Genomic DNA, 16,182 nt, shown 5'->3' with positions numbered 1-16,182 from the left:
AAATACTGAAAATTTGGAATATATTTTACAGAAATTAATTATCTGTATAATACATCATATATATGTGTATACATATAATCATAAATTTGAAAATGATAAAGAAAATTATCTATGTTTGTCGATTAATTGAAGTTTAGTAAAAAGAAATTACAATATGGGCTTCGATATAACTAGCGATATGTGTCTATAGTTATTTTATATATCTATCAAGGATAAATTAATTTTAAAATTTATGCAAATTAAAATATGAATGTTTTCGTGCATATTATGATGTGGTTAGGTGTAAATTAAACCAAAAGACAAATGTAGAATTTTATAATAAGCATATAAAAAATGCTCAGAGTATAATATGCCTATAGAAGGCATAGAATACAAAACTTATAAGGGCCTTATAAATCAAAAAAAATATGCGATGGATGTTGGTATTAAGCATATGTCTAAATTTTATGATGCATTTAAAATATTATGCAATATATATCCTAATGTTATGATAAATGACAATGGTGATAAGTTTCTAGAAAATGCTATCCTTCCTTTAGTAGTTTACCAACAAATTTGCCATCCATTTTAGCGGAAAGACAGAACAAAATTGTGTTATAAACTCTAATAATCTCCAACAAAATGATCCATCGAATGAAACAGTGACGCCGTTATGTCTATCACTAGTAAATAAATTAATTACAATTGTAACTATACTTTTGGATTACCAATTTTTTTAGGAATTCCATATAAGGCAAAAATAACACAATTCAAAAACATGCTATTTTAAAAACTATTTATTGATTAGATAATATACAAAATTTACATTTTATTTTCTACTATTTTTAGATTAGTATTCATTATTTGGGTTTTAAAAACATTCCAAAGACAAAATTTAAAAGATCAAAAAAGAACGATAAAATAAATCATTAATAGATGATTTAGAGGATGGTGGATAGATATAGCTAATGATTTCTATGTTTTGACAATAACAAATTTAATACAAATCGAGAGTTCCATATGAATAATGAAATAAAAAACATAGTAGCATGAATATATTAATTTATATATTTTTACATATAAAAGGATTATCAATATTAATATGAAAAGACAGAATAAAGAAATATTTTTCATAAAATACAATTCTTATATTTATGACACTCACCAAAACATATATATGAATTCTTATATTAAAAATATATAAACAAATTATATGGAAAATAAACAGAATTAACAAATGTGGTTATGCAATAATTTAAAATATACATCATACATGAAAGCAATCTTATTTTATTAATAATGTATTACATTAAAATTATAAAAAGCATTATGAGGAATGCACATTTATTCCTCGAAAACTTCGCTGGTTAATTTTATAAGATTTTGTACTTGTGCTGAGTGAACTATTTCAATTATTTCGTCTTTAATAGCAGCGGGTTCATTTACGTCAATCTGCAAGAAAAAAATAAAAATGGATATACATATAAAAGAAAATGTTATAGTTTTGTTGTGAATGAATATCACATATTATGAATATTTACATTTACATAAATGTTATGTATTTTTTATAAATGTTAAAATAGGATAGCGAAATAACAAAATAAATTGTGGAATCAAGTTATTAAGTTGTTAAAATTTTTAGATTGCTTACAGAGTGAATAAAGGTAATACTAACGTTATCTCTATTTTTTCTAATTAGATATCCAGATAAGTGAACAAACATTTTTGTCAATTCTCCATTTAGAATATCCCTTTCTGAACAAACTTTTTGGTTGAATGCGTTTGCACTTTCTACGATAGTATTTTTAAATCTCCATTTATCGAATCTGTTGTAGTCATATATACTAGGTGTTGTATAGGTAATCAAAGTTGCATTATCTGATATCTAAAAGTGAATTAAAAATATATGTTTTCATAAATTATACTATATATTATGAAATTTTTCATTTTTAGAGGGATGAACAAAAAAATGTTTCCTTACTTTATATTTTTTTCCTAAAGCATAGTAATATCCACTGAACATTATATCATTATTTGTGTAACGGTGTTGGATCATTACTAAATCTCGAGTGTATTGGCGTGCATTTTTTTCTAAAAAAAAATTATATTTTTTACATATATGTAAATTAGCATATTATGAAATTTAACGATTAACAGATAAAAAATATGGTCATAGAATATTGGCAATAATAAAGCATGAAATATTGCATATTGGTAATCGTATATTAAATTTATTGATTATTTGCTTAATACCTTCAAAAATGTGGTCACCAAATTTTCTGTAACGTGGATTCCATAGCTTGTCTACTATATAATAATACTAACGAGCAGGGAAAAATATATATATATATATATATATATGTAATAATTATTTTTTAATTCTAACTTAATTTTATGACTTAAAATTGTTTCTTTGTTAATTCATACCATATTGGGGTAGGGTACTTTATGGATAAATTTATAAATTTTTGTTTTTCCATATATCTTATAATATTCAATTGAATCATCACTGAATTTATTATATAATCTGTAGTGACTAGTATTTATAGCATTGTTAAATAATATATCTTCAGCTTCCTCCATAAGTTCTTCTGCTGCTTTAGTTTGGTCTGTGTATACATAAAAGTCGGAGGAGGGTTGTACACTCGTTTCTTCTGAACGTTGTTCATTGGTAACAGCAGGTCTTTTAATTTGTAAAGAAAAAAGATAAATGCATTTATAAACTGATATTTTTACTACTCAATCTTATGTAGGTATACTTGTTCATAAATACGTATTACATTCTCACATATAGAAGATGTAAATGCATTATTATACTCGATGTGAATATATGCATTGCCATATTTTCTTACCTGGGAGGTGGTCGAGCAAATCTTCGTAAAGCTTCAATACCTGAATTAGCCTCATTTGCAAGGGCGTTATTGCTCATATATAGGAATGAGACTAAAAGAGGAAAAATGATTTTAATATATCCTTTACCCATTTTCGATCTTAATAAGCAAAATATTAATAAATTTATTTGTATTTTTTTAAATTAAAAATTATAAATCAATAATTCGAAAAATTTCGTAAAGAAAATTAAAATCGAAGCAACAAATTTTTGAAAAAACAATAAAAATCAAATTTATTTAAAAAATAAAAAAAATATATTTAAACACCAGATTTGTATAATTTTGTTATATTTATTAATTCAACAGATTATATATTTAATTGGTTTAGTCGCATGCAACTGATAACCAAAGCTTTCATAAATAACGAATATGCGTAATATTATAGGTTTTAGTTTATCAAATGTTGTAATGATAAAAATAAATAAATTTAATTATATAATATCTTTAATGTTGCATCCCTCATTCAACTAAAACATATTTTAAAATAAAATTTATAAAACATGTCATTACGTATGGAATTATATAAATATCTTGCATATTACAAATCTATATAATTCTCGCTACCGCCAACACTGACAATTTAAAATATAAAGATAAAAAAATAATATAAGAAATACATTATTATAATGAATATTTATATGTATTATTTGAATATAATTATACATATAATATATTGGCGATTATATAAAAATAATAGTTTTATTATTTCTTTCCATTTGTTTTGAATGTAAAAATTATTTTTTATGTTTTTATGTATTAACAGAGTTTAATCTAAAATAATAATACAACAATCTGTGTATTGTTGCAACACTGCAACCACAACAATAGTACTACATCCTTATTCATCATAGCAATACATAATAAGATTTATATTAAATCGTATATTCTTATTATACCGAATTGTGATTTCTATAATTTTTTTATTTTTAATTTTAATAAAATTTTTCTAAGTAATATTTTGCTGATAAATTTTAAAGAAATAAAAATTATTTATTGTTAAGTAGTAAATGCGCATTCCTTTTGCAAGTTAATGTGAATTATAAAAAATATTTTTTATATATAAAAATAAACAACTATATAAATTAACACGAAAAAATGGTCCACAAAAATATAATTTTAAAATAAATTATGGAATATTTATACACAAAAAATGGCTTTGCTTTTTAGTTACAATTTTCTTGGCGGTGAGGTGTTTATGGTTCTATTTTGGGGTCAAAATTGATCTAATTTATTCATATTTAATAATATTTGGTTATCTGAAAGTTTATTAAATCATATATATAAGATAGTGATAATGTGTGATTCTTATGAGGTATATTTAAATAATCATAAACATATGTTTTTTTATAAGGCATGAATAATACATTTATGCTAGAGTTTCGAAACTTATTATGTATTAGTAAAAGAAGAAAGAAATGAATATATTAATAATAGTAATTTGTCGATGTGTATGTGTCTCGTTTTATTTAATTTTTTATAATTTGGAAACACTTATTAGTTTAACATGTTTCTTAAATAGTATGCATGAATAAAAAATCGTTTAAAAATATATAAGTAACAATTATAAAAAAATATATGGCATATCTCCAAAAATTTTAATCTATATATGATGTCTATGTTTTTAAACAAAAAAAGGGGGGCAAACATTAAATGAAAGGAATATCAATAATAATAGTTATATTTGTAGTATTCATAAAATTGATGCATATAGATGCATCCTAATATTAAAATACAAACAAATAACATACAAAAAAGTCTATAATGGTATTTAAAGCAACCATTGCATGGAAACAAATCGTATTATTAACATAAATCTTCTAATATTATGGTACTGAAAAAAATATATATATGTTTATTCATTAAGGTAATATCCATTACAAAGTAATCCCCAAAAGCAATTGTATTTAATCGAATTATGTCCATCCATCTAAGAAAAAAACATAAATAAGTGAATATATAAAATGCTTATTTTTTTCGCAAATTATTATATATATTATAAATTATTATGTTATTAAAATTTGGCTATCGCTTACAGATTCGATATAGGTAACATCAACACAACAGCTGCGCTTTTGAATGAGGTATCCGGCTAGGTTAACAAACGTTTTTTGTAATTTTCCTTGTCTGATATCTTCTTCAGAATTAATGTCAATTTTGAATGAATTTGCTTTTTCTATGATTTTGTTTTCATATTTTTCCGTAGAGGGATTGTGATCATTTATATTTGCTGATGTATAGGCAATTATGGTTGTATTTTTTGATATCTACAAAATTAATAAAAATATATTGCACAAATTATTGTGAATAATATGAGAAATACGATTTATAACGAAACAGAAAAGGAAAGGTTTCCTTACTTGAGCCTTTGTAGCTAAAGCATAAAAATATTTCTGAGGGGATCCAATTTTTTTTTTATAACGTTGCTGTATTATTACTAAGTTTGGATTGTACACACGGGCAACTATTCAAAAAAATAATAATTTTGCATTATGTAAATTAAAATATTGTGAATATGAAGATATGGGAAACAATAAATAGTATCATATAACAATGGCAACAATGATTCACGAAAAGTCAAATAAATAGTAGTAATAACATGTTAATTTGACTAATTATTTTTGTTTTGTATACTTTTAACATCGCCATTATTGAAAGGATTGGGATGTTTAAGATCCAATATCTCTTTTACTATTTGTGCATACTAATGGAAACGAAGAAAAGTATTTGTATATAAAATATAATCATTTTTTAATTTTAATTTGGTTTATAACTTTAATATTGTTCTTTAATTGATACCTTATAGGAACCATAAACTGAATATTCAATTTTTTCAACAGGTGTATGGTTTTCAAGTTCTTTTTTATATAAAGACGCATCAGGATGTTCAATTGCTGCACATAATTTATAGCCATGCTTATCTGTAGCATGATGTTTTAATTGTTTTACAGCTTCTTTCATAAGTTCGATCGCTTCTTCGGTTTCTTTTGGATTGGTACATAATATATCCTCTTTTTTTTCCTGTATTTCTTCTGAACTATCATTGATCAAAATGAACATATTTTTTATATGTACAAAAATAAAAGTATTGCATTTATATTATAACATGATTGTGCAGGCATATATTTAACATATTCATGATGAAATATGTAATATATATTATATATTGTTGTATTTTCTTACGTAAGATGACATTTTTTTGACTCAGTTGCAAGGATTTTATTATTCGCATGTACGAATATGCTTAAAAGAAATAAAACAATTTGAATATAAAATTTATTCATTTTGAACTTTACAAGCAAAATATTAAAACATATATTAATATTTTTTTTAATTAAAAAATAAATATTCAAAAAATATCACAACCATAATTAAAATTGAAGCAAACCATTTTCTTCAATAAAGTATAAAAAAAAATACAAATTATTATTTAAACGACAAAATGTAGGCTTTTATCAAATTTATAAGTTTATATATTTTTATTTAAATGATTCAATCACAAGACATCAATAACAGAACCATTCATAAATAATGAATATCAAAATTTTCATTAATATTATACCATCTGAAAATTAATAATTTTAATTATATTATATAAATGATATTTTTAATACATTGCATTATTAGCATACAAGTTTTATATTTTTATAATTAATTAAACTCAATTTAAAATTTATAAAAGATCCCAATACATATGGAATTACATATATACTTATATTAATAATTATATTAAAATAAATATTTTACTATTTTTTCCATTTGCTTTATACAATTACTTTGATAATACACAGTTTTCAACATAAAACATGTCTATTATATTTTTAAATATTAAAATAATTAATTTTATCTGAGAAATTCAGTTAATTTTACATATCACTAACACTACTATAATACCTATATTTTTTACACCATCACAAAAACAGCATGTTAAAATTTATATAATGAGAATAAAACATTCTGTATTTTTTATCACTTTTAATACACATTTTATTAAATAATTTTTTTCTAGCAAAATTGAAAATTTTATAAAAAAATATTTATTGGTAGTAATATTGATACCTATGTTTTTTTATAAATCAATACAAATTATAAGTTTCCTTTTAATTGTAAAACATAGTATATATAAAATTAAAAAAAAATACAAATAAATAAAATATAAAAATAAAATATTGAAACATATAGTTGTAAAGTCAAGAAATATATATGATTGATTTATTTTTTAATTATATTATTCTTGGTTCCAAGTTGCTCATCCTTTATGGATCATGTATTTGCATTATGGAGAAAGGTTATGTTTATGGGTTATAGTTTTGGTCACTGAACCAACGTTTTGTGTTAGGATTCTGGGTATATTATAATTTAATTTTTTATAATTTCATAATATTTTTATCTGTAAATGCTGATTAAATATATGTATCATCCCGTATGTTTAATCTCGGGATGACGTCTAAATATGCCACCAAATGTTGCATACCCATTAATATGAAAGAAATATCATAAATAATAACAGTTATATTTGTAGTATTCACAAAATTGATGCATATAGATACATCCTAATATTAAAAGACATAATCAAATTATAACAAAAAAAACATTCTTAAAACAAAAAAGTAATCTATTGTGATATTTAAAGCAACCATTATCATGGAAATAAATCGTATTATTAACATAAATCTTCTAATAGTATGGTACTGAAAAAAATATATAAATATATGTTTATTTATTAACGTAATAACCAAGCAGGCATATTCCACAACAGGAACGACGTATAATCGAAGTATGCCCATCAATCTAAGAAAAAAACATAAACGAGTGAATATATAAAATGCTTATTTTTTTTACAAATTATTATATATATTATAAATTATTATGTTATTAAAATTTGTATATCGCTTACAGATTCGATATAGGTAACATCAGCACGATTCTTCCGCTTTTGAATCTGATATCCAGCTAGGTTAACAAACGCTTTTTTTAATTTTCCTTGTCTAATATCTTCTTCAGAATTAATATCAGTTGTGAATGAATTTGCTTTTTTTACGATTTTGTTTTCATATTTTTCCGTGGAGGGATTGTGATCATTTATATTTGCTGAAGTCATGACAATTATAGTTGTATCTTCTGATATCTACAAAATTAATAAAAATATATTGCATAAATTATTGTGAATAATATGAAAAATACGATTTATAACGAAACAGAAGAGGAAAGGTTTCTTTACTTGAGTTTTTTTGACTAAAGCATAAAAATATTTCTGAGGGGATCTAGTTTTTTTTTTGTAACGTTGTTGTATTATTACTAAATTTGGATTATACACACGGGCAACTTTTAAAAAAAATAATAATTTTGCATTATGTAAATTAAAATGTTATGAATTTGAAGATGTGGAAAGCAATAAATCATGAAATGGTGAATAAATGGTAACAACAATATGTTAAGTTGAATAATTATTTATGCTTTGTATACTTTTAACATCGCCATTATTGAAAGGACTGGCATGATTGGGATCCCATATCTCGTTTATTGTATCATTATACTAATGGAAAAAAGAGAAATATATATATTATAATCATTTTTTAATTTTAATTAGGTTTATAGCTTTAATGTTGTTCGTTAATTGGTACCTTATTGATGCCATAAGCTAGATAATCAATTTTTTCAACATCTGTATTGTTTTCAAGTTTTTTTTTATATAAGTTCGGGCCAATAATCGAACTATCTTCATATATTGCATATCCATCATTATTTTCAGCATAATGCACTAATTGTTCTACAGCTTCGTTCATAAGTTCTTCCGCTTCTTTAGTTTCTTTTGGGTTGGTACATAATAGGTGCTTGTTTTTTTCATATATTTCTTCTGAACTATCATTGATCAAAATGAATATATTTTTTATGTGTACAAAAATAAAGGTATTGTATTTATATTATAACATTGTTACACAGACATATATTTAACATCTTCATGATGAAACATGTAATATATACTATATATATTGTTGTATTTTCTTACGTAAGGCAACGATATGGTGGTGTAGGTGCTGTATCTTCATTGGGATCATTTGGGGATGCTTTTTTTGGAGCATGTTCAGATGCAAGGGTTTTATTATCCACATATACGAATATGCTTAAAAGAAACAAAACGATTTGAATATAAAATTTATTCATTTTGAACTTTACAAACAAAATATTAAAATATATATTAGTATTTTTTTAATTAAAAATTAACAACTTAAAAAATATCACAAGCATAATTAAAATAAAAGAGAATTGTTTCTCCAATAAAGTTTAAAAAACTATTATTTAAATGGAATAATGTATGCTTTTATCAAATTTATAAGTTGAATGCATTTTTATATAAATAACTCAATCATAAAACGACATCAATACAGAAGTATTCATAAATAATGAATATCAAAAACATTATGATTCATAATCTCATTAATATTATAATATCTGAAAATTAATAATTTTAATTATATTATATAAATTATGTTTTTAATACATTGCATTATTAGCATGCAAGTTTTATATTTTTATAATTGATTAAACAAAATTTAAAATTTATAAAAGATCCCAATACATATGGAATCACATATATACTTATATTAATAACTATATTAAAATAAATGTTTTTTATTTTTTCTCAGACGTTTTACAAAATTTCTTTGATAATGAAAAGTTTTTAATATAAAGCATGTCTATTATATTTTTAAATATAAAAATAATTAATTTATCTGAGAAATTCAGTTAATTTTACATATTACTAATACTGCTATAATAATAACATTTTACCTCATCATAAAAATAGCATGATAAAATTTATATAATGAGAATTAATCATTTGGGATTTTTTTATCACTTTTAATATAAATTTTACTAAATAACATTTTTTTAGCAAAATTGTTAAATTTACAAAAAGTATTTATTGGTAGCAATATTGACACCCATGTTTTTTTTATAAATTAATACAAATTATAAATTCCCTTTTAATAATAAAACAAAGTATATATAAAATTAAAAAAAATACAAATAAATAAAATATAAAAATAAAATAATGAAATATAAAGTTGCAAAATCAAGAAATACATATGCATACATAAAATAAATTTTGTTTTTAATTCTAATATTCATAATGCGAGGTGTTTATGCATTATGGGTTATTGTTTCGTTCACCAAGTCTGCGTTTTGAATTAGGGTTCGTAGCATATTGTAATTTAATTTTTTATAATTTTATCACATTTATTGATCTTTGAATACTATTTAAATATATGTGTCATCCCCATATGTTTAATCTTGAAATGAAGTCAAATGTGAGCTAAAAAGGGATATAGCTATTAATATGAAAGGGGTCGCACAACATATTTTCCATACGTTATAATACTTCTGCCTAATCCATTCATATATATTAAATGTGGCAACATTATAACTTCAAATTTTATATTTTATTGCTATTTTTTGGCTAACTATACATAAGAGCCCTTATTTTTTATTATATAAGACATGCTAGCCCATAGCTATATTTAATTATGAACAGCATAATATACTTCTTTATTTGATGAAACATTTATTTAGTAAAATTTATTATTTCTATTATATTTATTTTAATTTAAGTTATAACATTCTCCGGTCGAGCAGTAGGAATAACATTATATATATGTCATAGTTATAATATGTTTCATTTAGAATATTTGTCTACATTATAATATACTTTCAGGTTAATATGTGCTTTTAATATTAATTAAACACATTACAATATATATTAAATAGTCATAAAATATAGATTCACAAAGCATCGATCAAGATTCGATAATACAACAATATCTATAAAAGGCATTTTATGCATCTAACGTTTTTGTAATACATAAAAAATTGAACTATATATACAATATTTTTTTAAGTTTTATAGTTTTGAGGTATAAATAAATTATATTTAAAAATATTTAAAAGAAAAATATAAGTATATTAATAAAATTTATATTATGTTTTGTTCTAATAATTATAAATAATATGATAGATAGAACTAGAGTTATTATTATATACCTATACATATAAAATAGTAAAATATTTTATTAATAACTAAAATTGAAGTATTGTTTTATTGTGAAAGCCCCATATAATTAAATATGAATATTAATTTTATCGAAAAGACGCATAATAACAAATTTTTTTTGAAATAATAATATTTTATTATGTTATTATATATATGCAAACTTATAAATTTATATTCTAAATATGTTGCTATTGCGAAATAATAAATATGCTTTAAATTTTTATACTTTAAAACAACGAAATACAGAAACTTTATACATGGATTTAAATTACTCCGATTAAGTGCATTGATTATCTCATTGTAGTATACGGTGGCATATCAATAACAATAATAATATTATCATAATGAATGAGTATGTTACTAAATAGTAACAAATATATTATGTTTATTCGACACACTACATGGGTATAAACTTATTATATATATTCTTAAAGGTATTATACAGTTAAAATTGTATGTATAAAAAATTAGATGAAGTATTATAACATTTATTTAAGTAAGCTTTAATGTGGTAATGTTAGAATTAACATTGTCAAGCAAAATAATATTAATTTTATTAATAGTTCTATAATTTTCCCTAAGAATACAACTATTTTATTATAGAAATAAACAAAATTTTATTACAATAAAGCACCAACTAATGGTAAATAACTTTATTTTAAAATATAATATGTCTATCCTTTATTTTATTGTTTTTAGTTTGCCTACAAACATATTAATTTTATTTGAATAAAATTTTCATTAATACATATTTTTATTAATTTTTATAAATAATTTCTTAGTGTGAGACATTTCTTTCAGCTGATACGTTTTTTAATGGTGGCAATTTCGATTTGGATGAATTAACAACGATCAAAAATTCAATAAATATTGTCCTAATCAAAAATGTGATACAAAAATAGAACGTATTGGTGCTTTGAGCACGTATTTATTTACGAAATTAAGATAATTAAAAAAGGGTGATCAGTATTATAAATATTTTTTGATGTGGTTAAATGATAAATTATTTGAGATCGTCAAAGACGAAGACAAAGTCCAAAGAAAAAAAATACTTTAAATTCCGCTTATGAAAAATATTTAAAGAATAATATCGTGAATTTTAATTATTGGGACCTTTTACATAATATAAATGGTTTGAAATAAGCTAATCTTAGATATATGAGCGAATTTTATAAGTTGCTTAATCACATATGTAAAGCACTTGTATATTATAAACCAAATGATCCGGTATTAAGAGCCTTATTATGAATTCTACCGAATGTTCTAATCAATATATATACCTTTACAATAATGTTACTAAATGTATTTCATATAATCATTAGTTGGATAATTTAAAAGATATATATGATAAATTTAGAAATCTTGCTAATAAGGAAATTAAAAAAATATCCGCATTTAGCAAGTTCTCTTCAAACACTTACAACACCAGGTGGAGTAGAGATGACATTATCGATAGGTTTTAAAACATTTGATTTTAGTAATCCAAAATGTAAACCCAAAATAAAAAAAAACTACCACATCAAAAGAAACTGACGCCCCATCAGCATTTCCATTACCACAATCATTGCCTGTATCATCATAAAACAACACTCAATTACAAGAACCTCAAGAGTCAGAGGAAATCAATCAAAATGGGCCAGACGCTTCTAGAAGTGAACAAAATGGTTTAGGCAGTAAAAACTTAAATATGGATGATGGAGTCAATGGACCAAGAACTCCAAGTAGTGAGATATGTAATCTTGTACCAGTGGGATCAAATACACCAAGTAAATCAGGAGAATTTTTTGATTTGTGGTCACCATTTCGTGAATTACTATTAAATGGAACGGAACTTTATAATAAAGATTTCAAATTTGTTAAAGAAAATCGTAAAAAGTTTAATGATGCTAAGGATAAAATCAGTGATGCATATAATAACGCCGTAGATAATTTAAAAAGTGCTTGCAGTGCATCTAGTAATTATTTTAGTGAATTTATTAGTAATGTAATTGGTCAATTGAATCAAACCGATACTTCTAAATCAAGTAGTAAACATCCTGTATCAAGCGCTTCAATGGATGGGGAAAATGCACCTAATATGTTAAAATTAACTCCATCACCAACTACACTGATAAATAAGCCATCTACCTCTACACCATTTCCAAAAGTTTAGATCAACAAAGTACATCTGACGCTAGAAAAGGATTATCTCAAACAGTAATATTTACTAAAGAAACATTATCCGATCCTAGTAGCAATCCAAATACAAAGAACGAAAACATAACTAATGTAGCAAACGTAAAAACGAAAGGAACCTCATCAATATGGCGTATAGAACCAAACAAGAATTGTGATATAATGGGCATTGGTATTATAGTTACTTCAACACCCATTACTTTAGCTATTATGTACAAGGTAAATAAAAGAAAATTATAAAGTATACATTTTTTTAAAATATTTCCTCACTATAAAATATTATATATTTTTCATAATTTTATGATAGTATTTGCCATTTGTATGGAGAAAGGAATTGAAGAGAAAAAAAAACATGAAAAAGGCTATGAACACAATTGGGGGCAAAAGACCAATGCAAATAATTATAAAATCAATTAATGCGAAAAAAATTAGAAACCCGGTTATAAACCCCATTCGCGATTAAAAATATCCATTATTAAATATATGCAAACTTATGTATCCCGGCCCTGTACCATTTATTAATTTATTTTTTTTGTTAATTTTTTTTGTTTATAAAAAAAAATGATTTTTTGGAATTACATAATTAATTAACTTATATTTGAAATCCAATTTTTAAAATGTATAAATTTAAAGAATAGTAAACAATAAATTGCCTATTAATATAATTAATTAATTTTTATATATAGAAGACAGGGTATGGATATATTTCATATATTATAATAAAGCATAATGTAAATTTTCTATTATAAGTGAATTATAATATTTCTTTGTTTTTAACTATTATTTATAAAAGTCAACACATTTTATTGTTTAAATACGAAAGGTGTCTTAACAACTGTTAAATATATATGACAAAAATCAAAGTTAATATCATTAAGTATATTTCATTTTTCGTTTTGGAACAAAAATAAATTTGTGCCTCTTTCAACTTATTGGTTCTATATGTATTATTTTGTGATTTAATATTATAATTTTATTATTTATTTGAATTAAATTTGAAAATATGAATGTTTTACACTTTTTTAATAGAAATAATATATTTGATGTTGTATATTCTGAGAAATATTTATAAATAAAATTATTAAATACCAATCTATGAAAAAAAAAATTTTACAAAAAAGTGGTAAATAAAATATAATAAATTAAAAACCATTTAAATTAAATAACAACGGCGCTTTGTTAATGTTTTCATTATATGCTAGCATTCATTCATATACATGTATCTAATATTTTATTATTTTTATTGATATTTATTAATTTGTTCGTATGTAAACAACAATAGAAAATTATAATTTTTAAAATATTACAACCGTATCATTAAATATACCAAAATATTATAAATTGTATTAAAAACCTATTTGCATAACAAATTTAAAAAAAAATATTTGATGGAAAATTATTTGTACATATATTTTTTTATAATTAAAACATTAAAAATGTTATATTTTTTAGAGAAAAATTAATATTTATTTGAAAAAAAAAAATACAATATTTATATTCATTAATACTTTTGATGAATATGACGAAGTTTATTACAACGGTTACAAATTAATTCTGTTAAAAATACAAAAAATTAATAAATGAAATAAATTCCATAGTTTATTATGGGCCTACTCATGTATTCATAAATTTTAGAACAAAAAGCTAACAAATATGAGGTTATTATCATTATTTCGTTTATTTGATAAATAGAGATAAACATGAGAGTCTTTATTTTAAAGCTTGTTTTTTTTTCAATTATTATTTGCTCTTTTGAATATGCCAAAAATGTAAGTTACACACTATTTCTTTTAATATTAATAGCATTTCATTATAATATTCGTATCTATTTGCTTTATATTGATTTATATTATTATTTCACGTATCGGTGAAGCACTTATGTTAAGTTAAGGAAACAATTAAAATTAATTACATATGTAAATGAATAATTCGTTTCTTTGCAGGAATTATACTATGTAAATGAGAGAAGCATATACCTTAAAAGTAATGTAATAAATTTTAGAAGTAATAGAATATTAGCAGATACAGACAATCAATTCGATTTAAATAATTTTTATGAGTCAACTTTAAGTCTTGCAAATCAATTTAGTGAATACATTGATGATGTTGATGATGATGAAATAACAAATCTTCGAAATGATATTGCTTCACGTATAAAGAGTCATAAAGAAAATAAGGCATTACCCAATTTAAATAATGTAGATAAGAAAACGAGAAACTTAATTCATGAACTTCAAAAAGAATTAGAAAAAGTAAAAAAAGAGATTGATAATATAAAGAATGGTGAATTGGCAATACAACCGATACACGATAGAAGAATAATAAAAAAAGATGAAAATGTTTTGGGTGCTAAAAATGAATATAATGAAATTACATCAAGTAATAATTATAAGGAATTCCAAATTAATCGAAAGTTAAAAAAATCAGAAAAAAAAATAATTGTGGCGTGTTTAACATTTATAGTATCCTTTTTTGCGTTACTAGCATTAGGAGGGAAGTTTTTATTATTAGCACTTATACCATGTGTTGGGTTTATATTAAAGGTCTTGTGGGATTATGTTAATTCGGAATTAAAAACATAAAAAATATCAAAAACACCAAGATAACCACTCTTTATTATTATGTTTTATTATACTTATTTATATAATTAAATATAATATACTTAATATTTGATGACATAAAAGTTACACTTTTTTTGTTCTATAGAATAATGAAATTTGATTTTATTGTTTGTTTTATTATTATATATTTTTAATTTAATATGTAATCACGTTATATAATTAATTTATCGTTGTTTGCCGTTTGTTAAAAACTCATTTGTCTTATTTCCACCATATATACTACATATTAATGGATTTGGAATATACTAATTTTTAGTTAATATTTACAATTATTTTAAATAAGCTTAATTTAAACGCATATATTAATAAGATTATAAGCTATATTGGGTGCTAGAGTTTAGATTTATTAGTTCGTTTACAATTTTATAATATTTATTTGTCTATAAGTGTTGATCAAATATATTTATAATTCCTGTATGTTTAATCTCGAGATTGTGTCTATGTTTGTAAACAAAAAATGAGCAGTAAG

The 16,182-nt window shown here is 22.5% G+C and overlaps 5 protein-coding genes across 5 annotated transcripts; 2 read left to right on the top strand and 3 right to left on the bottom strand.

Moving 5' to 3' along the window:
• Window positions 1–1,323: 1,323 nt before the first annotated feature.
• PCHAS_0401700 (fam-a protein) lies at window positions 1,324–2,962 on the bottom strand (the record flags this gene model as incomplete). Its single annotated transcript, XM_016799946.1, has 6 exons — window positions 1,324–1,431; window positions 1,631–1,864; window positions 1,961–2,070; window positions 2,233–2,299; window positions 2,407–2,662; window positions 2,832–2,962. The coding sequence occupies 6 exons, from the start codon at window positions 2,960–2,962 to the stop codon at window positions 1,324–1,326; spliced, it is 906 nt and encodes a 301-aa protein (XP_016653252.1).
• A 1,760-nt stretch (window positions 2,963–4,722) lies between these two features.
• Window positions 4,723–6,151, bottom strand: PCHAS_0401600 (fam-a protein; the record flags this gene model as incomplete). Its single annotated transcript, XM_016799945.1, has 6 exons — window positions 4,723–4,797; window positions 4,904–5,134; window positions 5,228–5,331; window positions 5,502–5,571; window positions 5,667–5,904; window positions 6,051–6,151. 6 exons carry the CDS (start codon window positions 6,149–6,151, stop codon window positions 4,723–4,725), a joined length of 819 nt encoding a protein of 272 aa, XP_016653251.1.
• Window positions 6,152–7,583: 1,432 nt separating this feature from the next.
• Window positions 7,584–9,032, bottom strand: PCHAS_0401500 (fam-a protein; the record flags this gene model as incomplete). Its single annotated transcript, XM_016799944.1, has 6 exons — window positions 7,584–7,658; window positions 7,765–7,995; window positions 8,089–8,192; window positions 8,334–8,403; window positions 8,492–8,729; window positions 8,878–9,032. The coding sequence occupies 6 exons, from the start codon at window positions 9,030–9,032 to the stop codon at window positions 7,584–7,586; spliced, it is 873 nt and encodes a 290-aa protein (XP_016653250.1).
• Window positions 9,033–12,261: 3,229 nt separating this feature from the next.
• Window positions 12,262–13,069, top strand: PCHAS_0401400 (conserved Plasmodium chabaudi protein, unknown function; the record flags this gene model as incomplete). The annotated part of the gene is made up of 2 exons (XM_016799943.1): window positions 12,262–12,394; window positions 12,519–13,069. The coding sequence occupies 2 exons, from the start codon at window positions 12,262–12,264 to the stop codon at window positions 13,067–13,069; spliced, it is 684 nt and encodes a 227-aa protein (XP_016653249.1).
• Window positions 13,070–14,792: 1,723 nt separating this feature from the next.
• PCHAS_0401300 (fam-b protein) lies at window positions 14,793–15,674 on the top strand (the record flags this gene model as incomplete). Its single annotated transcript, XM_016799942.1, has 2 exons — window positions 14,793–14,861; window positions 15,036–15,674. The coding sequence occupies 2 exons, from the start codon at window positions 14,793–14,795 to the stop codon at window positions 15,672–15,674; spliced, it is 708 nt and encodes a 235-aa protein (XP_016653248.1).
• Window positions 15,675–16,182: the final 508 nt, after the last annotated feature.

Source organism: Plasmodium chabaudi (assembly GCF_900002335.3).
Source record: "Plasmodium chabaudi chabaudi strain AS genome assembly, chromosome: 4".
NCBI classification, from domain to species: Eukaryota; Apicomplexa; class Aconoidasida; order Haemosporida; family Plasmodiidae; genus Plasmodium; species Plasmodium chabaudi.
This window is presented reverse-complemented; position numbering and strand designations above follow the sequence as displayed.